At 42.5% G+C, this 24,844-nt stretch overlaps 1 protein-coding gene across 1 annotated transcript in view; it reads left to right on the forward strand.

Annotated features, from left to right (window-relative positions):
• LOC8041062 (band 7 protein AGAP004871) overlaps positions 1–24,844 on the forward strand; it is a 126,996-nt gene that overhangs the window by 85,509 nt on the left and 16,643 nt on the right. The window contains exons 9-10 of the mRNA XM_042292966.1: positions 9,513–9,716; positions 16,539–16,594. Of these exons, the coding sequence (XP_042148900.1) occupies positions 9,513–9,716; positions 16,539–16,594 (260 nt within the window). The remainder of the gene's footprint in view (positions 1–9,512; positions 9,717–16,538; positions 16,595–24,844) is intronic.

Genomic DNA, 24,844 nt, shown 5'->3' on the forward strand with positions numbered 1-24,844 from the left:
TCTGTAACTGTGTATCTGTTTGGATCCTTAGCGTTGCCGACGTTAGATTTAATCATATTTTGCGTGTCTCACTCCTGTAATCAAAAAGATTTTCAAAGGTGGTACAATAAGTAATGTCTTTTTACCACGAAAATATTTACCTTTTATTCAGCGTTTTAATTTCATTATGATACCCGAAGTACGCAAACTGTTTCTTTATGCAAGTGTCTACATAATTCATCTTACACAAATCATTAACCTCCGTTGTTTATATTTTTGTACCTGGTGTCAATCTAAGGTGGGCGCATGTAAGTATTTGCGTCTCAGCTTACAGGCACATACGCCTGTAAGTATATGTGTCTCAGCTGTCAACCGCATAAATTATCAAAATAATTGGCTACTCATTCACCAGTGTATTTTTATTGTACTCAATATTATTATTAACGTTTCAAGCCTCCTCGGGTTCTTTTGTTCTAACCATTCCCCTTCTCTTTGTTGGTATATTCTACATAGTCTTGATTGATTGTTATTCAATATCACAGCAGTAAGAGCATTGACTATTTGTGGGCACAAACACTTTCGAATATTAAAATTAAACCTATTTCGAGTCACATGCGCCAAATTTGGGCAGCATGTGACTACAGCGTTGGTGTATTCCTATGGTAGGAAAAATTCGTGTTACTCAAAGTGTGCAATGCAAGAAAGTCAATTGGACTGCACCAATGCAAAGCGCGGTTTGAAATATTAATTTTTCTACTTATAAATGCCTATTTTTGAGCGTATCGTTTGCAATAAACTGACGGTGAACATGTTCATTATCATTAAATTGATTTAACTGATGTTTTGATGTCTAGTCGTATTTCGAGCTTCGTCATTGATGACATTTGTTTATTTTGGCCATTAATCGCTGTATTCTTGTTCTACAGGAAAGCAAACTCACGATTTTTTTTATTCCACAGCATTTATAGAATATCAAAATTGTGAGACAGTCTGAGTCTGTTTGTTATGGCTCAATTGCGAAATTCAGCGGGAAAACCAGTAGTTTAGTTATACAATTCTATTTTCCCGCAAAATTCACGAAAATATATCTTTCAGTAAATAACACGCACAAACCTAAATTGGTGTATAAAAACACACTAATTTATTTAAGAGGAATCAGTACGAATAGAGCGCCGCGCTAAGGCAGATCGAGGGCCCCGAACTCGAAGGACGTGGGAGGTATGGTATATTCCAGATGGTTTCGCATTACATCTCTTTTGGCAGCCGAAGGCGAGGTGATTTTGTAAGCTGAAATGCAAAGTGCAGCGATGCACAAAAAATACGGTCCTAGTACAGACCACCCCAAAAAACACCTTCCAAGCGATGCCATCATCCCAGGTACCAAGCCACGGAAACGCATCTTTGCACAAGCTCGCCAATCCGAGGGGCCTAACGTTGCCCTAATATGGTTTATTTCTAATATGTTTTTTAGTGCCAAAGAACTTGTCTTAGGCACTTCTTTGTTTTGTTTTTTTTGACTGCGCATATTTACCAAACTGCTCAACTTAAGCAAGAGATATCACGTATAAGCCGGAGAACAGGCAGTGAAGCCTAAATATGTGGCTTGTTCGTCAATGCAGACCTATAGTTTCTGAATAAAAACCGAAGAACCAGAAGTGAATCCTAACTCTAGTACTTCTTTGTCAATGTGGTCCAAAAGTTACCACAGGTAAACAGAACAACCAAAAGGTGATACGAACTCTGACACTGGCTTGTCAATGTAGGATCAAAGTTGTCACATAGAAACCGAACAGCCAGAATTGAACCCTAGCTCTGGCACTTGCTGTCAATGGAGGTCCAAACTTGTCACATAAAAACCGAACAAACAGAAGTGAATCCTAAATATGGCAATTGTTTTTTACTGTAGGACCAAATTGGTTACTTAGAAACCGAACAACAAGAAATGAATCCATAATGGCACTTGTTTGTCAATGTAGGACCAGTTGCCACATGAAAACCGAACAACCAGAAGTGAATTGTAACTCTGGCACTTGTTTCTCAATGTAGGGCCAGAGTTGCCACATTAAAATCAAACAACCAAGGTGAATCCTAACTTTTCCTCTTGTTTGTCAATGTAGGAGCAACGTTGTCATATGGAAACCGAACATCCAGGAGATATTCTTAACTCTGGCACTTGTTTGTCAATGCAGGCCCAAAGTTGCCACATGAAAACCGAACAACAATAAGTGAAGCCTAATTGTGGCACATGGTTGCTAATGAAGACCCAAAGTTGCCACATGAAAACCAAGAAACCAGAAGTGAAGCTTAACTGTGGCACTTGTTTCTCAATCAGGGTCCAAAGTTAGCATATGAAAATCGGAGGATCAGAAGTTAAGCCTAACCTTGGAAGTTGTTTGGAAATGTAGGCCCAAAGTTGCCACTTGAAAATCGAACAAAAAATATACCCTAACTCCGGCACTTGTTTGTCAATGTAGGCCCAAAGTTGCCACATGGAAACTGAACAACCTCAGGTGAATCCTAACTCTGAAAATTGTTTGTCAATATAGGACCAAACTGGTCACATGGAAACGGAACAACCAGAAGTGAATCCTAACTGGCAGTTGTTTGTTAATATAGGACCAAAGGTGTCACATTAAACTCGAACAACCAGAAGTGAATTGTAAATCTGGCACTTGTTTGTCAATGTAAGACCAAACTGGTCACATGGAAAGGAAACAACAAGAAGTGAATCATGACTGGCACTTGTTTGTTAATATAGGACAAAAAATGCCACATGAAAACCGAACAACCAGAAGTGAATCGTAAATCTGGCACTTTAAGGACCAAACTGGTCACATGGAAACCAAACAACCAGAAGTGAATCCTAACTGGCAGTTGTTTGTTAATATGGGACCAAAGGTGTCACATTAAACTCTAACAACCAGAAGTGAATTGTAAATCTGGCACTTGTTTGTCAATGTAAGACCAAACTGGTCACATGGAAAGGGAACAAAGGGAAGTGAATCATTACTGGCACTTGTTTGTTAATATAGGACAAAAGGTGCCACATGAAAACCGAACAACCAGAAGTGAATCGTAAATCTGGCACTTCTTTGTCAATGTAGGACCAAACTGGTCACATGGAAACCAAACAACCGGAAGTGAATCCTAACTGGCACTTGTTGGCCAATATAGGACCAAAGGTGCCACATGAAAACCCAGTAACCAGAAGTGAATCGTAACTTTGGCACTCATTTGTTAATGTAGGACCAAACTGGTCACATGGAAACCGAACCAGAAGCATTTCGTAACTGGTTCTTGTTTGTCAATATAGGACCAAAGGTGCCACAAGAAAACCGAACAACCAGAAGTCAATCGTAACTCTGGCGCTTGTTTTTAATGTAGAACCAAAGTGGTCAATGGAAACCGAACATCCAGATGATATTCCTAACTCTGGCACTTGTTTATCAGTGCAGGCCCAAAGTTGCGATATGAAACCGAACAACCAGAAGGGAATCGTAACTCTGACACTTGTTTGTCAATGCAGGACCAAACTGGTCACATGAAAACCGAACAACTAGAAGTGAAACCTAACTCTGGCACTTGTTTGCCAATGAAAGTCCAAAGTTGCCAAATTACAACCGAGAATCCGGACGTGAAGCCTAACTGTTGGCACTTGTTTGTCAATCAGGGTTCAAAGTTAGGAGATGGAAATCAAAGGATCAGAAGTTAAGCCTAGCCCTCAAAGTTGTCTTTAAAGGTAGGCCCAAAGTTGCCACTTGAAAGTCTAACAACTAGAAATGTATCCTTACTCTTGCACTTGTTTGTCAACGCAGGACCAAACTGGTCACATGAAAACCGAACAACTAGGAGTGAAGCCTAACTCTGGCACTTGTTTGCCAATGAAGGCCCAAAGTTGCCACATTAAAACCGAGAATCCGGAAGTGAAACCTAACGTTTGGCACTTGTTTGTCAATCAGGGTTCAAAGTTAGAAGATGGAAATCAAAGGATCAGAAGTTAAGCCTAGCCCTCAAAGTCGTTTGTAAAGGTAGGCCCAAAGTTGCCACTTGCAAATCTAACAACTAGAAATGTATCCTTGCTCTGACACTTGTTTGTTAATGTAGTCCCAACGTTGCCACATGAAAACCGAGCAATCAGAAGGTAATCCTAACTCTGGCACTTGTTTGTCAATGTAGGACTAAAGTTGCCACATGGAACCCGAACATCCAGTAGTGAATCCTAACTCTGTCAATTATTTTTCAATGTAGGACCAAACCGGTCACATGGAAACCAAACAACCAGAAATTAATGCTAACTGGCACTCGTTTGTCAATATAGGACCAAAGGTACCACATGAAAACCGGACAACCAGACGTGAATCGTAACTCTGGCACTTCTTTGTCAATGTAGACCCAAAGTTGCCACATGAAAACCAATTATCCAGAAGTGAATCTTAACTCTGGCACTTGTTTGTGATTGTAGGACCAAAGTTGTCACATGAAAACCAAACGACTAGAATTGAAGCCTAATTCCTGATTTTGTTTGGCAATGTAGGCCCCAAGTTGCCACTGGGAAAGGGAAAAACCAGAAGTAAATCCTAACTCTGGCACGTGTTCGTCAATGTAGGACGAAAGATGTCGCATGGGAAATGGACATCCAGAATATATTCCTAACTCTGCCACTAGTTTCTCAATGTAAGACCAAAGTTACGGCATAGAAACAAAGCAACCAGAAGTGGATCCTAACTCTAGCAATTATTTGTCAATGTGGGCCCAAAAGGCCACATGACAACCGAACAATCATAAGTTGGTCCTAACCCTGGCACTTCTTTTTTCAGTGTATACCCAAAGCTGACAGATGAAAACCGAAACAAACAGGAGAAAAACTAACTCTGGCACTTGTTTGTCAATGCAGGCCCAAAGCTGCCACATGAAAACTGAACAACCAGAAGTGAAGCCTAACTCTGGCGCTTGCTTGCCAATGAACGCCCAAAGTTGCCACAGGGAAACTGAAAAACCAGAATTAAATTCTAACTCTGCCACTAGTTTGTCAATGTAGGCTCAAAGTTGCCGCAGGGAAAGTGAAAAACCAGAAATAAATCCTAACTCTGCCACTAGTTTAGCATAGGAGGACCAAAGGGGCCACATGAAAACCGCAACCAGAAGTAGACCCTAAATGTGGCACTTGTTTGTCTGTGTGGGCCCAAAGTTGCGACGTTACAACTGAACAACCATAAGGTAATCCTAACTCTGGCACTTCGTTTTCAGTGTATGCCCAAAGCTGACATATGAAAACCAAAGAAGCAGGAGTGAATCCTAACTGTGGCACTTGTTTGTCAACGCAGGCCCAAAGTTTCCACGTGAAAACCGAACAACTAGATGTGAAGCATAATTCTGGCACTTCCTTACCAATGAACACCAAAAGTTACCGCATAAAACCGAGCAACCAGAAGTGGAGCCCAAGAGTAGCACTTTTTCGCCAGTGTGGACCCAAAGTTAGCACATGAGCATCGAACAACCAGAAGTCAAGCCTAAATCTGGCACTTGTTTGGCAATGTAGGCCCAACGTTTCCACTTAAAAATCGAACCACCAGACTTGTACCCTAACTCTGTCACTTTTTGACAATGAAGGCCCAAAGTTGTTTTTTGAAAACCAAACCAGAAGTGAAACCTAACCCTCGCGCTTGTTTAGCCATTTAGGCTCGAATATGCCAGATGACGGTGCATCTACAAGCAGTGAAGCCGAACTTTGACCCCTATCCCGAAAACCCGATATAACCTTTCGCTTTCTCTATTGTGGAACTGAAAATCGTATTGGATTCTATCTGAATTCACATTTTCAAAATTTATTCCTTTGTGTGCAATCTGATTTTCTGGTTCACAGTAACAATTACAGTTAGATTTCTTGTTCCATAGTCAAGATTGCTAAGAGTTTTATTTTGCTTTGGTTTAGGGATTGTTAAGCAAGTTAGGGTCAAGGTGCCCAGACTCTGTCCAAAAAATGGTCATGTTTCGCACTAGCTTGACTTCTTTATTTTTAAGGCGATAATTTCTATAAAAAGATTGTAAACGCTTACCCTGCCCGTAAGGTGAAAAAAGGCCACAGGTGAGGTGTGACGTCGGAGCTGCTAAGGTGTCGTTTCGTAGCAGATAAACTCAATGAACGGTAAAGGTGCGAGCGCGCACCATAGAGTCCGTATAAGAGTTTGGTATTAAACTGAGTAACTAACCGGACGAAAAGTTTATAGTGTTTTGGAACCAATGAGGGTGGATTAAGTAGACAGCATTTCAGCTGTTTGCGTAAGAGGAAAGTGTGTTTTATACCTCACTTCAGCAAAAATAACCATACGTGCTAAACGAAAATCTCCAAAGAAACAAGGTCAAGGAAGCACACAAAACGAAGTCACTCTCAACTTAAGGGTTACTGAAACGAAGGCATGCATTTATTAACATATTTCTGGCTATTCATTTAGAAAATAAAATTTTGTATCGGTCAGGTGCAGTTACTGAGCACTAACGCACTTGCTTTCCCGTGCCGTCCAGTACAAAATGCGTCGTAAAATTCTAAGGCAGCTTTATCTGCGTATCTCCAAAACTTGTTGCGAGTCACTTGGGCCCCTATCCCAGTGCGCTGTCAAATCTTTCGGCAGAACTGTTTTGCTGGCCGATTATGTTATCGAGCTTCTATGCATGACCATGCATGTTATCTTAATTGTCATTTTGTTATCGACGGCCCGTGCAAGGTTTTGTAGTAGTGCCGAAAATGCCTCGCGTTTATATGGAGCGCGGTCGACGGCGCGAAACTGCGAAGTGTTGCTCTAGCAGCTATTGCTGTAAAACAACCTAGAATGGAAAGATGGAAAGTTGGGCTAGTTGGTATGAGTCCATATGAAAAAGAACAGCCTCAAATAACACAAGGACAAGGAGGAGAGAACACACAGGGCGAGACGCTGACTATCGACTATCTATTCAGAAGACACACAGAGAAATTCACGCGAGGTCGGTTTCTTTTTTTTTCCTCTTCCACCAGTCATTCGCCGTTAAGCGGGCAAGATTATAAATCATATCAAATTAAAACACACCAGCACATTAAAGCACACCAGCACAGGTATAAGTCATCGAGTCCCCTTTCTTCTTTCTTCGATCTTCAATCTCGATCTTCAATTCTCTGGTTAAACCCATGTCCAAAAATCTATCTCATTGTCCACTAGGCTAATGGATGGTTGGCTCGCGCACCCGGGGTTTCGTTTTCCTAGATGGTAAACTTCTACTAACTCCCTCGATAGTTGATTTTTGTGGGTAAATAGCACGTTTGTGTCAATAAATCTTGGCTCACATCCACTATCACGGCAGTGGACAGCTAAATGGTAGTACGCGCTACCTTTTAATGAGCTATGGTGTTCGCGTAGACGATTGTTGAGGCAACGTCCGTCTTACCTATATATGAGTGACCGCATGACAAAGGTATTTCATAAACGGTCCCCTGTGCACCGGACACGAACTTTATGCCATGCTTGACGCGACATCGAAAAACTTCTGGCTTACTTTTCCTGCCAGTACGCTTATTAACTACGTTTATAATCCTGCTCAGTTTGTTACGCGCTGAAAAAATTACGTTGACCCCGTATTTGATCCGAGTCCTTTTAACCCGTGTGAAAGACGATGGATATAAGAAATAACGGCGACGTTCTCCTTATCTATCTTGGCTTTTTCTTTTTGAGGTTTTCTGAAATCAATCTTGATGTACCGAATCACCTTATCACAATCTGAAGTAATAACTGAGTCAGAAAAATTAGTCTCTGAGTCCAGCGACTTGTGCTGAGAAGCTTTCTTTCATCTTATGAACACAGTTTTTTGTCAACGCTGACAGTAAGCAAGAATACGCAGCACCATTCACGAGCTTTGAGTGTGCCGAACGATAGTCTAGTAATTTCTTCGTGAATCTGGAGTGGTGCATCCAGAATACATAATCTTCTTTCACGTCAACTAGGATAACTAAAAACTGGATTTTGTACTCTTAGGAGTCTCGGAGTTGAAGCGAAGTCCTAACCCCTCCTCCGCGAACGTCCTCAACACTTCACTCATTGTTCTATTAAAATCTTGTTTTCTAGGAAAACCAAGTAATCATCAACATATGCAGCAACGTTTTGTGTTTTTCGCCAGCCTGTGCTCAAGGGCCCTATCAACTTTACCTAGACAAATACTGCTCAGCATAGGAGCCACTCTTGAACCTAAACATACACCTGACTTTTCTACATATACGTTAACCTGCCAATCGATAAACGTGGATTTTAGATACATAGACAAAAGCTCAAGGAACCCTTCTACTAAGACTGCAGCTTTGGTCCTAAACCTCATTTCATCGTTGCATTCAAAAATACATTCTTTTACGGTCTTCATGAGCTCATGATGGGGCATAAAGTGGTATCACTGTTCCACATCTATGCTAAATGCGCTACATCCTTCTGGATTGTTGTCTTTTAAGAATTTTATAACATACATTGGGTTTGAAATCTTAAAAGGTTCATCAATCTGCTGTGAGTTGAGGTGGGCTTGCTGATATCCTGAAACTGCCCTGAGCCAGGAATCTCGCTCCGACACTACTGTGCGAAATGGTATTTCTGGTTTATGCGTCTTTGCGATAAAGATACCTCTAACATAAGGTTTTTCTCTTTCTTGGCTTCAGCTAAGACCCTTCCGAGGTTTAAGCTACTTAGAAGCTTCAAGGCTCGACCTTTGCTGGCTGTTCCGTGACCTGCCTAAAATTCTTTTGTACAGCTGCGTTAGCCTTCTGATCAAAATTACCTTCCGGCAGAATAACAAAAAAACCCTCTCTGTTGGACAACAGAATACGCAACCCATTACTTGTCAGATAGCCGATAACCGGCTCCAAATTTCTGATTCTAGGAGGCTTCCCTTCGTTTTTTGACAAAATCCCCACGCACTCCCCGATGCATCTAGGCCTTTTTTCCTCCGCGACCCGCCGTGACACTGACCGTGATCAAACCAGCTTCTCTATCCGGTCCAACCCCGGCTCAAAGCAAAACTGCGGTACTTTTTGTTTTTAAACCAGTTTCTCTACCCGGTTCAACCCCTCGCGTGAATTTCTCTGTATGTCTTCTGAATAGATAGTTGATAGTCAACGCCTCGTCTTGTTATTCGCGCTGTTTTTCAATACGCAAAACCAAATTGTGGCCCAAGGACTCGTGCTACCTGGAATTTTCTACTGGGCCGTGAAACGTGTTCTGAGAATACACGTACCCCCTTTCGCGGAATAGTAGACGCCGTGCATCTGTGCACAACCCAGTGACTCGGCATCTTTCGCATGCGTGATGAGCGGTGGAATAGCTCATAGTGGCGCCAGAAAGAAGTTCCCAACACTGTTGACGAAAATATTCCCTTCTCCAGGGACGAAAATAATCCCTTCTCCAGGGATTAAAATAATCCCTTCTCCAGGGATTATTTTCGTCATTCTTGTCCAGCTCGCTTGCACCTTTGCATTTAATTGCGTTATAATCCTAACACTGTGTTTGTTTTCTTATTCTGGTGCGCAGGTGCTGACCAAGGACTCTGTGACGGTGTCGGTGGATGCGGTCGTGTACTACCGGGTGCACAATGCGGCGGTGTCCGTGGCCAACGTGGAGAATGCTCACCACAGCACCCGGCTGCTCGCACAGACCACGCTGCGAAACATTCTGGGCACCCGCAACCTGCACGAGATTCTCGCCGACAGGGAGCAGATCTCAAGCTCCATGCAGGTATGTGCCGAAAATTATGATGCATCGACACGGCAGTGCTGAACTTTTTGGCCTCACCTACAAGAGGCCAACGCGTGGCTAAGGTTAAACGCGAGTGCTTGTCAGCGTTTGCCTGAAACTCGTGTTCTCATTAAACACGATTTACTGCCAAACGCTGACGCAGCAATCTTGTGCAATTTGCGTTGGTGTCTTGTCGGTGACGACAAAAAATCAACACCAACACCCTTGTATCTAGGACCTGTTACTACTGAACGTACTCTTTGTGAAGTGGACGCGCCTGGATACTTCTGACCATATTCAAGCAGATTAACTATCCGATAATATTAACCCTGTAGGCTCTAATTTACAGCTAGCTAAATATTTCACCGACACGATATGCTTTTGCTAGACTCAATAGGCCTACGTGAATTTCGTGCCACGTGTTCCAAGGAAATGCATCCCCCACATACACCTCATCATCCTAGAGAACAGAGTATTTATTAGTGTAACAACAGTTATTACATTTTTTATTAGATATTTTTGCATTGTTTTGTCAGCAAGTTTCCAAAGTTGCGACAGGAAAAAAAGGCAGTGTATCGAAAAATTCAGTTAGGATGTAGTTTAATTATGCAAACCTCGTGTAAGGATGTTACCCCATAGTAGGTACCCATTATGAAAAAACCAGCTGAACTAAGGAAAAGGTAGAGATAGAAAGAAAGACACCCACCAGCGATCGGGTGTCTTTCTTTCTATCTCTACCTTTTCCTTAGTTCAGCTGGTTTTTTTCATAATGAGTAACCAACTAGCTCAGATTACACCAGTAGGTACCCAGTTTGGCAGTTTTACGGTAGTGTAGGCATAGCAATGTTGGTGTGAGATGTTTATATAGAATGACGTTAATGAAATACTAACTTGCAACAGGCTGATATCCTTTAAAGTTCCCTGTTAAAAAGAAAGAAGGCCATTTTAGTTAGTTCCATAAAAATTACCTAAAGGTGTAAAGCATAGAAGACCATGTTTACAGAGTCATCAAGGTCCCCACACTTGTAATCGGCTGCGTCTGAACGATTTTAGTTTAATAGTGGAAGAACCGTTATTCGATGATCGAGAGGAAAATAATAAACATTTTCAATTGTATTTTGTTTTGGTAGAAAATATATCACTGTTTTACACAAAAAAAGAGTCTCAACGTCATCAACTTGGTCTTTTACTGAGCTCAGTAAAAAAGAAAAAAACAAGTTGATGGCGTTGTGACTCTTTTTCATATCTGTACAGTCAAGTTCGACTTAATAATGTTCTCGGAGATTTGGTGTGAATCTGACGCGGCTATGGTAATTTTACCCGGCTATAAAAAGTTTTCTCTTAATAGTAGTGCATGAATAGTTGAAAAGCTTCATATGTTACGGAAGTTACGGAAGAATATACAATTTTGACTGAAGTATGAAAATAAGTTATGTCCTGTTGTTTATCGTCCGCCTTCAACGAATTTTTACAAATGTTATTCTTAGTTTAACACTTATTTGAAATTTACGTCTGCGAATGCTGTATCAGTTATTTTAGGAGGTGATTTTAATGTAAACACGCAGGAAAATTCAAACCTGTCACAATAACTTATTGAATCCTACGCGTTTTTAAATGCATTCATGTCGTGCACTGGAACCATTGAATATTTGGAAGCTACACTTGACTTTTTTATTACAAACGAAATCACACTAGTACATAGCGCGGGCACTATTTTTATCAACATTAGCGATCATACTTCATGTTTTGTTTTTCGTGATTTCAGTATAGAAACTAAAGTATATATATATATTTTTTCTCCTCAGTACATATCTGATTAAACCTTACTGCAGTTTATAAAGCAGTTGGTAGGCATAGATCGGACGCCAATTACCTTACAAACATTGATGACAACTACCAAATGTTTCTTAACACTTAAAAAATGTCTATAACAGGTTGTTTTGTTATAAAACAACCGCTGCATCAAATAAAATTCGAAAGCTTTGAATTACGCCTTTCAATATCAAAAAGATGAAACACAAAAAGCGTTTTTACAAAACTTCATTACGACAAGAGACTCAGTGAAGTGATTGTACTAAAGAAATATCGCAGCGTTTTGAGATTCGAACTTAAGAAGGCTAAATATGGCTACCGCAAAACTTAACGACTGGGCACAAAAAAAGGTCCATACGTCGTCGGGAAATCAATTAAATATATTTTTCAGCGTAGTAGTCGACAAAGTTTTATAGAACTCCATGTCAATTCAAAATTGATGTATGGTCAACACTAGATGAGTGCTTTCATTTTTTTTTCGTCAACCTGGCTTTGAGCTCAAATTGAGAGGCTCTATTAAATGTCCTATTCCAGGCAATTCGCGAAATTTTGCTTCTTAATTTGACAAACGAGTATGAAGTGTTTCGTGTACATATGATCCTAAAATACAGCACAACTTGTGATATTGACGACCTTCAAAGAAAACTCATCAAATTTATCCTTGATATAATAACGCCATGCCTTGTACATATTTTTAATTCGTGTTTTTCATGCGGAAAGTTCTCACAAAAAAAAGAAGCTTGCAAAAGTGTATGTGATTTATAAGGGGGGCGATAGAAATGCTATGTCTAATTATATATTATTTTCATTTTCTTGTTTTTTCTAAGGGACTTGAAAATAATATTCTTTGTTGTCTTTTTTTTCTGCAATCACTGGAATCTTAGAATTCCAAAATCTGTTTTAGACGAGGCATATCAACCGAATCTTTGTTTTATGGCAAAAATAAATAAGATTACAGAGTACGGATAGCAAACTTTTAGACACATCATCTTCATCGATTTTAGAAGAACTTTTGATAGCCTAAATGACAAAATACTTCTTGAGAAACTAAGCAGGTATGGTACGCGTAGTTCATCACTTTCATTTTTGTCTTATAACTTCCATGAACGCAAGGAATCTGTAATCATCGACGGAAATTTTCATCGCTCTTAGACATAAATTAAGGTGTGCCACAAGGTAGCCATTTTCGGTCTGTTGCTCTATAATATTTATATTAATAACCTTCTGAACATCTCTAAAATTTTCATTTTTGTCCCGTCTGCCGATGACACCGGTCTGCTTCTCAGTGACGCGTATGCGGATGACCTAGTAAATCAAAGAAATTTTTATATTGTCTAGATCCTTTTCGTGGTCGCAAACAAATGGTTTATGTATTAATGCAACAAAAACAAAGGCGATTTTATTCAAATCATTCTATAAATATATAAATATAAATTCAACTCTCCGTTCGCAATCAGTTCCGATTGAATTACTAAAATAATATAAAATATGAGGTATTACATTTTAAGAAAATCTAATGTGGGATCGACATATAAAAAGATCGCCAGCAACTTATGTAAAATTGTTGGTGTGCTTGCGCAATGTCGATCGATTCTCGCCAAAAAAAAAAACAAGAAAACTAGAGAGATAGCATGCGTTATATAAATCCCAAATATCTTATTGCCGTCTCGTTTGGAGTACGACCACAAAGGCAAATCTTAACAAAATACTATTACTTCAAAACTATTTCGCGTTTTAGTGGAAACGCTTATATAAGAAATATAAATCATAAATATGATTTATATTTCTCTCAGTATTATTCTCAGGATATTATGCGTACCTTTTGACTGGGTCACATTGATTCTCCTCCTCTAGGTTCATTACTTTTCTTGTAGAAACATTAGGATTCATTAAAAATATACCCACCTTCCGCATCCGCCGAGGAACGGAAAGGGTTTTATTTTTGCACAATATACAGTTTCCAGTCTTTAAAATATAATCTACTCTCATTCCTTAATAAATATTGCAGAAATAAAGTGGACATTTACTCAATAAATCCCAAATTTTGTATCCAATTTTTTTAATAGCATTTGATGTAAACCTGCGAAACCTTTATCTCTTTTATGTATATATTTGTTTTGTTGCTGAAATCTCCGCAGTTCTCTGTATAACTGTGGCTGTCTGCAAAGTGCACGGGGCACGCACCCCGTCGAGTCAATGTTCGTTGAATTTCTGTCCGTCCCCCCTGTCGTCTGTAACCTACTTATTTGAAAAAATAAATATTATATTATGTAATACCAATTGGTCAAAATTTCAATCTTTTCTTTTAATGACACAACGCAGCGTCCGTCATATTTTGTCGCAGCAGTCTTTTCTTACTTATTGTATGTTCGCTTGAAGTTCATAAGTGACTAATACTTCGACGCCGACTATCAGTCGCACAAGGTGAGACCTCTAAACAAGCCCTCTGCTTCGTATCCCAGCGTGTACTATAAGAGACAAAAAAGTTTCACGCGACTTTGTTTTTCTGGCACGGTCTTTTAGTTTCTATGCTTCCCTGGGATGCGTGAGGACGAAAAAAACAAGCATCAAAATGCGCATGCGCCTTCGCTTTAGCAAATCCCATTCGTCTACTTTACTGCAAAGCATTTTGGAAGGCCAGTCGCAAACTTTTGTAACGAGAGAGCTCGGCGAATGGCGAAACTGAAAGTGTTTCTAAATGAAGAGCAGTCTGCGCCGAGGCACGAAATTTCGTATCTTGCGTACTCACGTCACGCGCAGTGTCAATGGAGTCTTCGCTGCCACATTGAGCATGACGTTCCACGCACTTACCTAATGATCAGTGTCACAGCGCAGGTTGTTTTTCGGGTCTAAACATACTTTCGGACTCGTGATTGATCGATGGCAGTGACTTCGTCAATTGCAGGGATTAGTCATCAAAAGCGCGTTAAAGGGGCGGTGCAACGATTTTCGGACTTCGGTCAAAGATTTCTGGAAGTTGCCCCCTGACACTTCTGAAGTAAAGAACAGAAAACCGATTTCGCCCGCGTGTCCTAGTTTTTGCGTAAAAAAGAGATAAAAAGATTGGTATTTCGGGCACCCCTCTACTCACTCCCAGCCTTCAGGGTCACACCTGGTCGCACTCCCAGTGACGTCATTCGGAGTGCTGTGTAGCTTCCCGTGTGCTATCTCGGAGGACGCTTCCCCTCCCTCTCTCTGCGTACATTAGCGGGCGCTATGCTGCAGCTTAGAGCCGAGCGAGGTCACGTAATCTTTCCGCCGTAGTTCCTTCGGCTGCCACTTGGGGCTGCAGGTGGGGGAAAAAGCTCGACTTTTGCTTTGCGATTATGCAGCGGAATCGCGACATTTTTAATGAAGGAAGTGTTTTCTCTATCCTCTGGGACACGATAAACAACGTAAAAATGACGAGATGCAAATTCTTTTAATCATGAAATCGTTGCACCGCCCCTTTAAAGGAAAGTAGACGCACCAGATTGTTTAGCATAAATAATTCGCAAATACCGAGCGCCTTATTATCGTTACAAAGAGAATAAAATTGCGGCATAGCCGATAATTGATTTAATTTGTTTAATGGCATCAGGTACTAAGCGCACAATAATGGAGGTGCGCGGAAAACAACTGTCCGAAGAACAGCTTTGACTAAGCTGCGGTCCTTTCGTTGAGGTAAAGATACCAATAATAAAGCAAGAACTGTGGTAACAAAAAAAAAAGAACACGCCATGAGCTTTTTCAGCAGTGACTATGCCGTCGTGAAAATCAAACGGGGACACACTTATTCCGATTGATCGTTGCGTAATTTAAACGTGTTTTAGTATTATTTATTTTTTTCCAAATACCATCATATGCTCAATTGAACATCGCACTATTATTTGTTACACTGGAACGTTTCTGTGGCCCTGTCACCGCATCAGGGGTCCCTACCGTTTCTTTGAAACTCGTTTCGTGAAATTACGTTCCGTGGAGAACTTTTCATAGACACACGTTTCGTCGACACGAATGATTCATCGAGACTCGTTACGCGAACTGCACGCTAGATGGACATTTCGTCACGCGTGTATCACTGGGGTGCGCATAAACCATCCCCTCCCCCGCCCTTCCCTCGGTTGCGTTCACGCCGGTGCGGCGACAGCCTGCAGGGTCTGCTCATTACAAAGATCTCAAGCCTAAAGTCCCTTTATAAAAGCTTCCGACAAGTAGCGACATTCTTTGAAGCGCCGACTACGTGACGATGCGGGTTTTAGGAAGCGAATGGCGGCGCACAGCAGAGGTTTGAACTGAACGCCGCCGTTTTGTTCCACCAGAATGTGCTTTGTCATATGTCTTGGTTGTCGTCACTTGTAAAAAAAGTATCAAGGGAATTTAGTTAAGCCACCTGACTAACCGTAACACGCCGTTTCGCGGCGACAGTTTGATGCAGCTCATCACAGAAAATATCTAATCTGAGCTGTCGATGAAACGTCGTTCAATGAGCTGATTGCCACCACCGCAGCAGTTGTCTTTTGAAATTGCGGGGTCTGGTTCTACCAGTATACTGTGAGTAAATATATACGCTATGCGATTTGTGGAGTGTACTTTTTTCTACGTTTTATGTCATTCTTAGCGCGATATTGGCTGAAGCACAAGGAGGAAGATATAGCACGACCACGAAAGATAGATTTGCTACAAAGTCTAATTTTCGAGCGAAATTGAGTCAAATATCTACGTTGTTTACACGCGGCCTCCCGATGAACTCTGATCTCTCTAGTCATGGACAGCTTAAGGAGCGTGGCTTATTATGGACGCGCTCCTTGCTTTGTGTTTCGGACGATCTTATTGTCTAATCCTTACGATCTCTTTGGCACGGGAGCTGCAACTTGGGACTGGCCCTGTTCCTTTAGCTTTCAGCGAATCGCCAGTATGTCCACTTGGAAAAACTATTTCTGGTGTAGGCGTTTAATATAACCCTTAAACATAAATAACGTAGGGTGCGCTGCTGTAATAATAAATTCTTTCCTTTTTTTTTTCACACAGAGCGCCCTGGACGAATGCACCGACGCTTGGGGCATAAAGGTGGAGCGGGTGGAAATGTAAGTATTTCATGTTTCTGAATCACGAAATAATGAAATAACGAAAAAGAGAAAGATACCTCTGAATGTCCCTCTAAGTCCCGTCTACATCCCCATTGTGTGGTGATGTTTACCGCACGCTACTTGTTCATTTATTTTATCTTTATTTTTTGTCATGTCCCAGCTGTCATTCTTTTCTTTTCATGACTATTTAAAACATAACCGCTGCCAGATTGCCACGCATGTCTCTGAGAAAGCACGTCCGTGTTCTAATGGTTGTCGTGCTTGGCTCCCACGCAAACGGGCCCAGGTAAAATTCTCGGGAACGAAAATACTTTTTTTTTTTTTAATTTCTGTAAATGTCGCTTTGTGTTAAATTCACAACTCTGTTGCTTGTTCGAGTTCCGAATGTTCTACGTCATGAATCCTACGCCGGTTGTCCCAGAAGCGCAGTCGTGTAAAAAAAAGGCTCCGCGTGGCGAGCCGGAGTCGGTTTCGCCTCAGCCGCCATCGACGCCTGCGACGTCTAACATTCTGCCATTTTGTTTTCGGCGCAAGTTCGCCCCACTAAACATTCAGTTTCCTTCGATCATTTGTCGCCTCGTCCATTGTCATTCGTGACATACATATTGCCGCACAGGGATGGGCAAAATCCATGAAAATATGTGTCAAAATACAAATACAAAATACTTCGTCAAAGATGTATTTAATTACAAATCTAATTACATTTCCAAAAAAGCATTTAAGTACAAGATACAAATACAACCAAATGTATTTCGTCTCCTCGAAATACTTTCCCAAATACATTCCTCAAAATTCGCGTCAGCGACATCAGGGCACCTGCAAAAGGTTTCTGGGTATCTCATTTTAGTTTCGCATCGCACACTCGGGAGTTAGTGTGCGAGGCTCTAGTAACGTAGTAGAAATATAATCACGAAAAAATGTAACCAGCTTAGACGTAATAGGTGAAACAAGTACAGAGCTGCAAGCAGCTTTTTTTGTCGATTACATTTTGGTATAGACCAACGAAGAACCGAGGCGACCAAGACGCGCAGCACTAGCTAGAAATTTTTTTATTGTTGCAACTCGCACCAGTTACGAAAATCTGGACGACCCGCGCATTTAGAATGTTCCAGGCAAAAATATGGATGGAAATCAGACTGGAAAGCATCACACGTTGCAACAGGCAGTTATTTAGCCATTCTGCCTGTGAACGTCGATCTCGTCCCTATTCTTGCCCTGGACTAGCACCGTAATCACAAAGTCACTAAACGCTTGTGCTTGATTGAGAGTCACTGCATACGGTGCAGAACGTAGTTTTCTTGCTGCTCTGGACAGTGACAATAAATTTGAGGGACGTATTTTCGCCCACAAAATTGTACTTAATTACAATTGTATTTAAAATACCCACGTTTTAGTATTTAAATACACACGTAAAATAATTACCCCATTTGTAATAAAATACAAATGCAAAATACACAAAGTATTTAAAATACGTATTTCAACTACTTGTATTTGAAATACTGCCCATCCCTGTCGCCGCATTACATAAAGAACGCGATGATTCAATCGATGCGTTTATGGAACACGCGAACTTAACGGCGATGCTGAAGAGGCGTTGAAATGGCCTCGAAGGGACAATAAGAAACGTTTTCGCATGGCTATGTGGTAATGGGTGCAGAGCCTTTTAGAGAGAAAACGTCTTTCAAATACTGTCAATTGGTCTGCGTTCTCAGCGTCCACCGTGAGTAATTACTAACGTTTTTTGCGTGCCTGCAGAATGCAAATGAATATCGATTGCATACAATATCTAGGTCGGACCATGCAGCGTAATTTTCCTTTTTATTTGGCAGATGCGCATGTACAAAGAGATGTATCCTTTGAAACTCGGTGATTCGTTGACGCTTGGGAAGTAAAACACAGCTGTAGTACAGGTGCTTTCAAACTGTCATAGAGCCAACGGCAGATTATGATTTTGGGTTTTCAGGGCAAATAAAATAAAACCTCGGGGGACGCTGAGTGGAACGCGAGAGTGGAACGCGAGAGCGTTATCGGATTATCGTTCGCAAACCCTTCTCCTATAAACCCGCACTCGTTCCCAAGACATGCAAGCGTGTGTGCGTGCTCTAGTCGGTAGCGTCACGTGTCACGTGCCGTCACATGACGTCACGTGTGACGTTATGTCACGTGACGCGTGACGTCACACTAGACTTTGACGCAATGACCCTATCGATTCGCTGAATATACCGAAACATATTTCGCTAATATGGCGGGACATTTTTCCGCTATATTAAGGTACGTTTACACTTGCGGATCCGCTAGCGAATCCGCCCAGCTTTCGCCGCTGGGGCGAAACGCTGGGTGGAAAACGCGGCGGCGAGCCGAATCGGTCCAGGACTTATTTCTGCCGCCGAACGAGGCGTTTCGCTGACCGGAAGTAACATTCTTGCGCAGCGCTACGCTGCCTTCGTCACGACTTCCGGGAGAAGCAGCGCCCGGGAGAGACAGCCAAGGTGGGAACTCTCGCGCCTTCTCGTCATATTTGACGGGATGTTAGGAGAACAGCTGCCGCAGCCGGCGCCACCGCCGCCGCTCGAAGGAAATAGATGTAAACGCAACCCGCTCGTCGCCGCCACCGCCGGGAGCGGATCCGCTTCCGCGGCAGCAGATTTCTTCCAGGTGTAAACGTACCATTAGGAGGGAAATTATTCTGTTATATTTGGCGGGAAAGTTTTCCCCTACATTTGGCCGGAAATGTTTCCGCTTAATTTGGCGGGTCGACAGGGTCGTAACGTTACAGCAACGTGTCACATTACACGCGACGTCAAACGTCACTTAGCGCGTTGCATAATGGGATTTTATTGTCCCACCGATGTCGACGCCGGATTTTCTGCGAGAACAGCTCCTAAACGATACCGCCTTAAAATAGCTACGCTTGTCCGCTCCTGGGTTAGCTCCGCAGACCTAAAGGCAGTTTACAATAAATAAGTTAGGTGTACCAGCTACAATATATACATATATTTATATATATATAGATATGTGTGTGTGTGTCTAAGGGTCCTTCATTTTAATGTCAATTAGAAGAAGAAAAACAAATGGATATAGTGAAACTTCCGGCAGGGAACAGGTCTTGTCATTGCTTGTTATTAACTGAAGCAAGGTGGCCTCCCTCCTTGTCTGATTTCTTTTTCGGATTGGTTTGAACTCGTTTTTGTACTTGGTTATTCTGATTTTTGCTTGCTTGCATTTGGGTTTGGAGGGAGGGGGGGGGGGGGTCGAGGGGCTGTTTTGGTCTGAAAAGCCCTTCAAAGGTTTAGTTCGCACCCCTCTCCCACTTGAAGCCGTAATTATTTGATTCATTTGGTACAATCGCGATTGGCCGGAGTTACAGTGGCATCGCCAACTATTAAGGCGAAAGCCTTATATGTCTCACCGTTCAGTCGACCTTCAAAGTCCTTGAGCGAAAACACGTGGATGACACGAAGAGTACAAAACACGCCGGCGAGACGAAGAGTACGAAAACACGTTGGTGACACAAAAGGTACCAAAACCCACGGTTCGCCACTGGACCACGAGATGGCGTTATTTGTGCCAGAACCGGTGGAGGCGAGCGCGCGGCGCAAATCCAGCGGTAAAGGAGGACACTCGCCCGGGCAGCGGTGAAGAGCGGGCGTGCGACATAAGATTAACGGCGCCCAAAGTACGCCGTCCGAGGGAGCGCAGTCTGCGGAGCTTCGCTATCACCGGGATCGGCGCTTGGGTCTTCGCCTTTAAGTCGTCTTAGGAATAAGATAAGAGGCCCTGTGAATTTTTATTCAGCCGCTAATAAATATTTTGCTTTACCCAGCTTTCCAACCTCAGTTCAATCAAGTGACTTCCGCCGACTGAAGTCAAGATGACTTGCGTCCGCGGCATCACCGACGAGGTTCAGCTTTAGAGAAGAACTTATTGTTCCGGAGCGCAAAAAAAAAAAGGCATTCAGGAAAAAAACGTAGCTGTCAATCTTGCAAGCTAAGGCATATAGAAGGGTCGGTACTGCCCTTATAACGACCCTGGCACATCGTGCAAGTCGACGTCCTTAAATCAACTAAGTTGTGTAACCGCGCTCCGGAGGACGGTCAGCTTGCGTGGCGCCCACAAGAAAGCATACGCTCCACATTAGGGTGCACTATTTTCATAATTGACAACGCACAGAAGTTAATAGCATTTTATTTTTCTTTAGGTTGTTGACGGCTTTTGTTTGTCGGCTGCTGGTGATGAATATGTATACCTTCTGCAGTTGTTTAGCAATAAAACGCATATTACTAATTCTTGTACATTTCACGTCGTATGTTTAGCTACATTTAAATGGTCGTAAGCTACTGTTGCCAATTGCTATTCGTAACACTTCTTCGAGACAGAACGCCGAGAAGTTAGCGCCAGGACACTCGAGTTGACGAATCGTTCTCAAGTTGTCTTGTGAACCCAAGCGGCTACCTGCGATCAGAGGCTATTAAACAGCCGTCGCACAAGGCCCATCATTGAATATATTATATCATAGGCTTGTACCCCACACACAGACATAAACGTGCATGTAAAACGCGGAACGCGAAAAGGGTTCATTTGTTCACCGCTGCCATTTCAGCGGAATGTTCGGCAATCACCTCCGGAGCCTGTATGCAAAAATGCTTCCAAACCGCGACCCCCAAATATCGGAGGCATCAAACGGCTTTTACATTTATGCATTTTTATATATATTTTGTACTAGCCCTTTCACTAGATTGCTGCGTTATAAGTTGTCAGAACAACAGTAAGAATGCGAAGGTCCATCGCAATATGTTCTTGCAATTCGAGGGGAGTTTTTACGGACAAATGTGTATGGGGGTATACTTACCTTTCTGTGGCACCTGTGCTCACAAGCGAAAGTATCTACATCCCTACCTGCCTTTAGCCGCACAGAGTTCCGATGAAGCTTCAGTCCTCTTTATTTAAACTATGTGCCCTCCACACCCGAAGAAAGAAAGAAATAGGCGAATCGCGCGAGCGTCGAGTCACTCGAAACGGAACTTTGTATTGGCATTAGAAACTGAATGGGGGCCGCTTTTCAAGACCAAGAACCGTACAAACCAGCAGTAAATAACGACTCTAGTTGACGAAGACCGTACTATGCGCAGAGAAAAGCCGGTACCAAGCTAAGTAAGCAGAGCGACCGGATCTAGCAGACGTTAATGTGGGACGAATTCTCAACCAGCGCCACCTCTGTGGATATAGTGTGGGCCATCCCATGTAAAGCGTCCATGGGAAGTTTCAAAGCTGAGTTGATCAAAAACACGAGCGATGCGATGGCGATGAGGCTTCCTCTATGACTCTCGTTATTGCGCTAGATTGAAGTGGTTTGATTTTCGTATCTTTGATGCAAAGACAAAAAATAACGCGTATTGTATTTCGTCTTATATCTATTACCTGCATCCATAATTTATTTATTTATTGTTTTGAGAGGTCACGTGGCACCAGATTTAGTTTTGTTTTCGTTTGAACTGAGTTCGAAATACCCGTATAGCACTGTATTATTCTACAAGTGCTGATTGTTGGGCACGTTGGTATGGTACGCTAGAAAACATGATTGCGCTTTGAAGGCGGGGACATAGAAAAAACAGGCACTACAGAGCGCTAACTTTCAACTGATTTAATTCAAGAACCTCAGCGTAGAAACACACTGCGACACCGCACCACATTACAACCAATCCGTGGCCCTGCCACGGACCGCAAGTACGCCAACTCCTTATCCGCCGAGTCAATTGACGCCACACTGACACAACACGTCCCGGAACTATTTATAGCGTCAGCCTCCATAATCTCTCTAACAGTCTTATCTTTCTGCCTAGCGAGAACAGTTGAAGAGGCAAATAACGGTTTGCACCCGCAGTCATGACAGTGACACGACAGGTGGCCATCCCGAACCCCGTTCACTTTCTGGTAATGTTCCCTTAGCCGTAGATTTAAACATCTGCCTGTCTATCCGATATAAATCTTGCCACACGAAAGCGGAATTCGATACACCACCCCTTCCGTGCACGCGACAAACGGACTCCTCTGCTTGATTGGGCAGCCCGTCGGCGCCTTGCGGAATGGGTCTGTCATCTTGCACATTTTTGCGAGCTTTTCGGGTGCAGAGTAACCAAAATTTACGTTTACACGTTTTGCTATCTTTCCCAGACAGTGCGCTGTTCTGTGCATGTAGGAAACAACCGCAACTTTTTGTCTCGCTTGACCTGCCTCTGGACGCGGGCTAACGTCCTTTCTAATTTTCTTAAGGACGGCTTCTGCTACGGATACAATCACAGCCTTTTGAAATCCGGCAGGCTGCAAGCGTTTGTTTTGCTCAGTCAGACTCAAGGACATTGCTTGAGGGCAAGACCTTTTGAGGGCGTTCGTAAAACACAAATTAACTATTCCTCTTTTAACTAATTTCGAATGAGATGAGTTAAATGGTAACAACGGCTTGTCGGCCCTTGGGTGGTATATATAACCAACGCATGTGCTGTTCAGAGAGGGTGAGCTTAATGTCTAAAAATTGAATAACACTCTCTACGGGCACTTCATGCGTGACCTGAAGGGGGTCAAAAACATGACCAAAAACAGACAACAGATTTTCCGCCGTTCGCGGTAGAAGACTACCTAGCAGTTCTAGGTAGTCTTCTACTAGAAGACTTCCTAGAACTGTAAAAGACTTCCTAGAACTGCTAGGCTTTTACCTTAACTCAACTTTTGCTGAATGGAATAACGACATTTTTATTAAGAAAAGGGGTGTGTGCATTGGCTCGTGCATAGCTCCCATTTTGAGTGATGTATTTTTAGCGCACTATGACAGAGTACTTTGTGACCGCCTGAGCGTTTTTAACGTTACTAAGGTTTTTAGATATGCTGACGATTTTTTAATTTCACTTGACAATGATACTCCCCTCTCCCCCTCGATGGCGGAAAGTCTGTTGTCTGTTTTTGGTGATGTCCTTGACCCCCTTCAGGTCACGCATGAAGTGCCCGTAGAGAGCGTTATTCAATTTTTAGACATTATAAGCTCACCCTCTCTGAACAGCACATGCGTTGGTTATATATACCACCCAAAAGCCGACAAGCCGTTGTTACCATTTAACTCATCTCATTCGAAATTAGTTAAAAGAGGAATAGTTAATTTGTGTTTTACGAACGCCCTCAAAAGGTCTTGCCCTCAAGCAATGTCCTTGAGTCTGACTGAGCAAAACAAACGCTTGCAGCCTGCCGGATTTCAAAAGGCTGTGATTGTATCCGTAGCAGAAGCCGTCCTTAAGAAAATTAGAAAGGACGTTAGCCCGCGTCCAGAGGCAGGTCAAGCGAGACAAAAAGTTGCGGTTGTGCCTTACATGCACAGAACAGCGCACAGTCTGGGAAAGATAGCAAAACCTGTAAACGTAAAAGTTGTTTACTCTGCACCCAAAAAGCTCGCAAAAATGTGCACGATGACAGACCCATTCCGCAAGGCGCCGACGGGCTGCCCAATCAAGCAGAAGAGTCCGTTTGTCGCGTGCACGGAAGGGGTGGTGTATCGAATTCCGCTTTCATGTGGCAACATTTATATCGGTCAGACAGGCAGATGTTGAAGTGTACGGCTAAGGGAACACTACCAGAAAGTGAACAGGGTTCGGGATGGCCATCTGTCGTGCCACTGTCATGACCGCGGGTGCAAACCATTATTTGCTTCGTCTACTGTTCTCGCTAGGCACAAAGATATGACTGTCAGAGAGATTATGGAGGCTGACGCTATAAATAGTTCCGGCACGTGTTGTGTCAGTGTGGCGTCAATTGACTTGGCGGATTAGGAGTTGGCGTACTTGCGGTCCATGGCAGGGTCACGGATTGGTTGAGATGTGGTGCGGTGACGGAACTATTTATAGCGTATGTTGTCCTATGTCCCCGTCTTCAAAGCGCAATCATGTCTTCTAACATATTATTCTAGTTGAGTCAAGTCACATTTTCGGTTGACAACTGCCGTTGGTCCAGCTACTGTTGAAACGTCCCGTGTGAAAGAACTAAAAGCTTAAACGGATATAAAAAAAAAATTAGACGTTTTTTAACACCTATCATTTTCGCGGGCTGCAGTGTCACGCTATAGGTCTGCAGTACACCACGGGTAGACATCTGATCTTATGCTTCTAAAGTGCGTTAGAACATGCCTTTCGTTCACGATTTCTAAAAAAAATGTGAAAGATGAGTGACATAAAATGCTGCGAAAAACGTACAACTTCATTCCAGTTG

The sequence above is a fragment of the Ixodes scapularis genome, unplaced genomic scaffold (genome assembly GCF_016920785.2).
Source record: "Ixodes scapularis isolate PalLabHiFi unplaced genomic scaffold, ASM1692078v2 PGA_scaffold3__209_contigs__length_174095766, whole genome shotgun sequence".
Lineage (NCBI taxonomy): Eukaryota > Metazoa > Arthropoda > Arachnida > Ixodida > Ixodidae > Ixodes > Ixodes scapularis.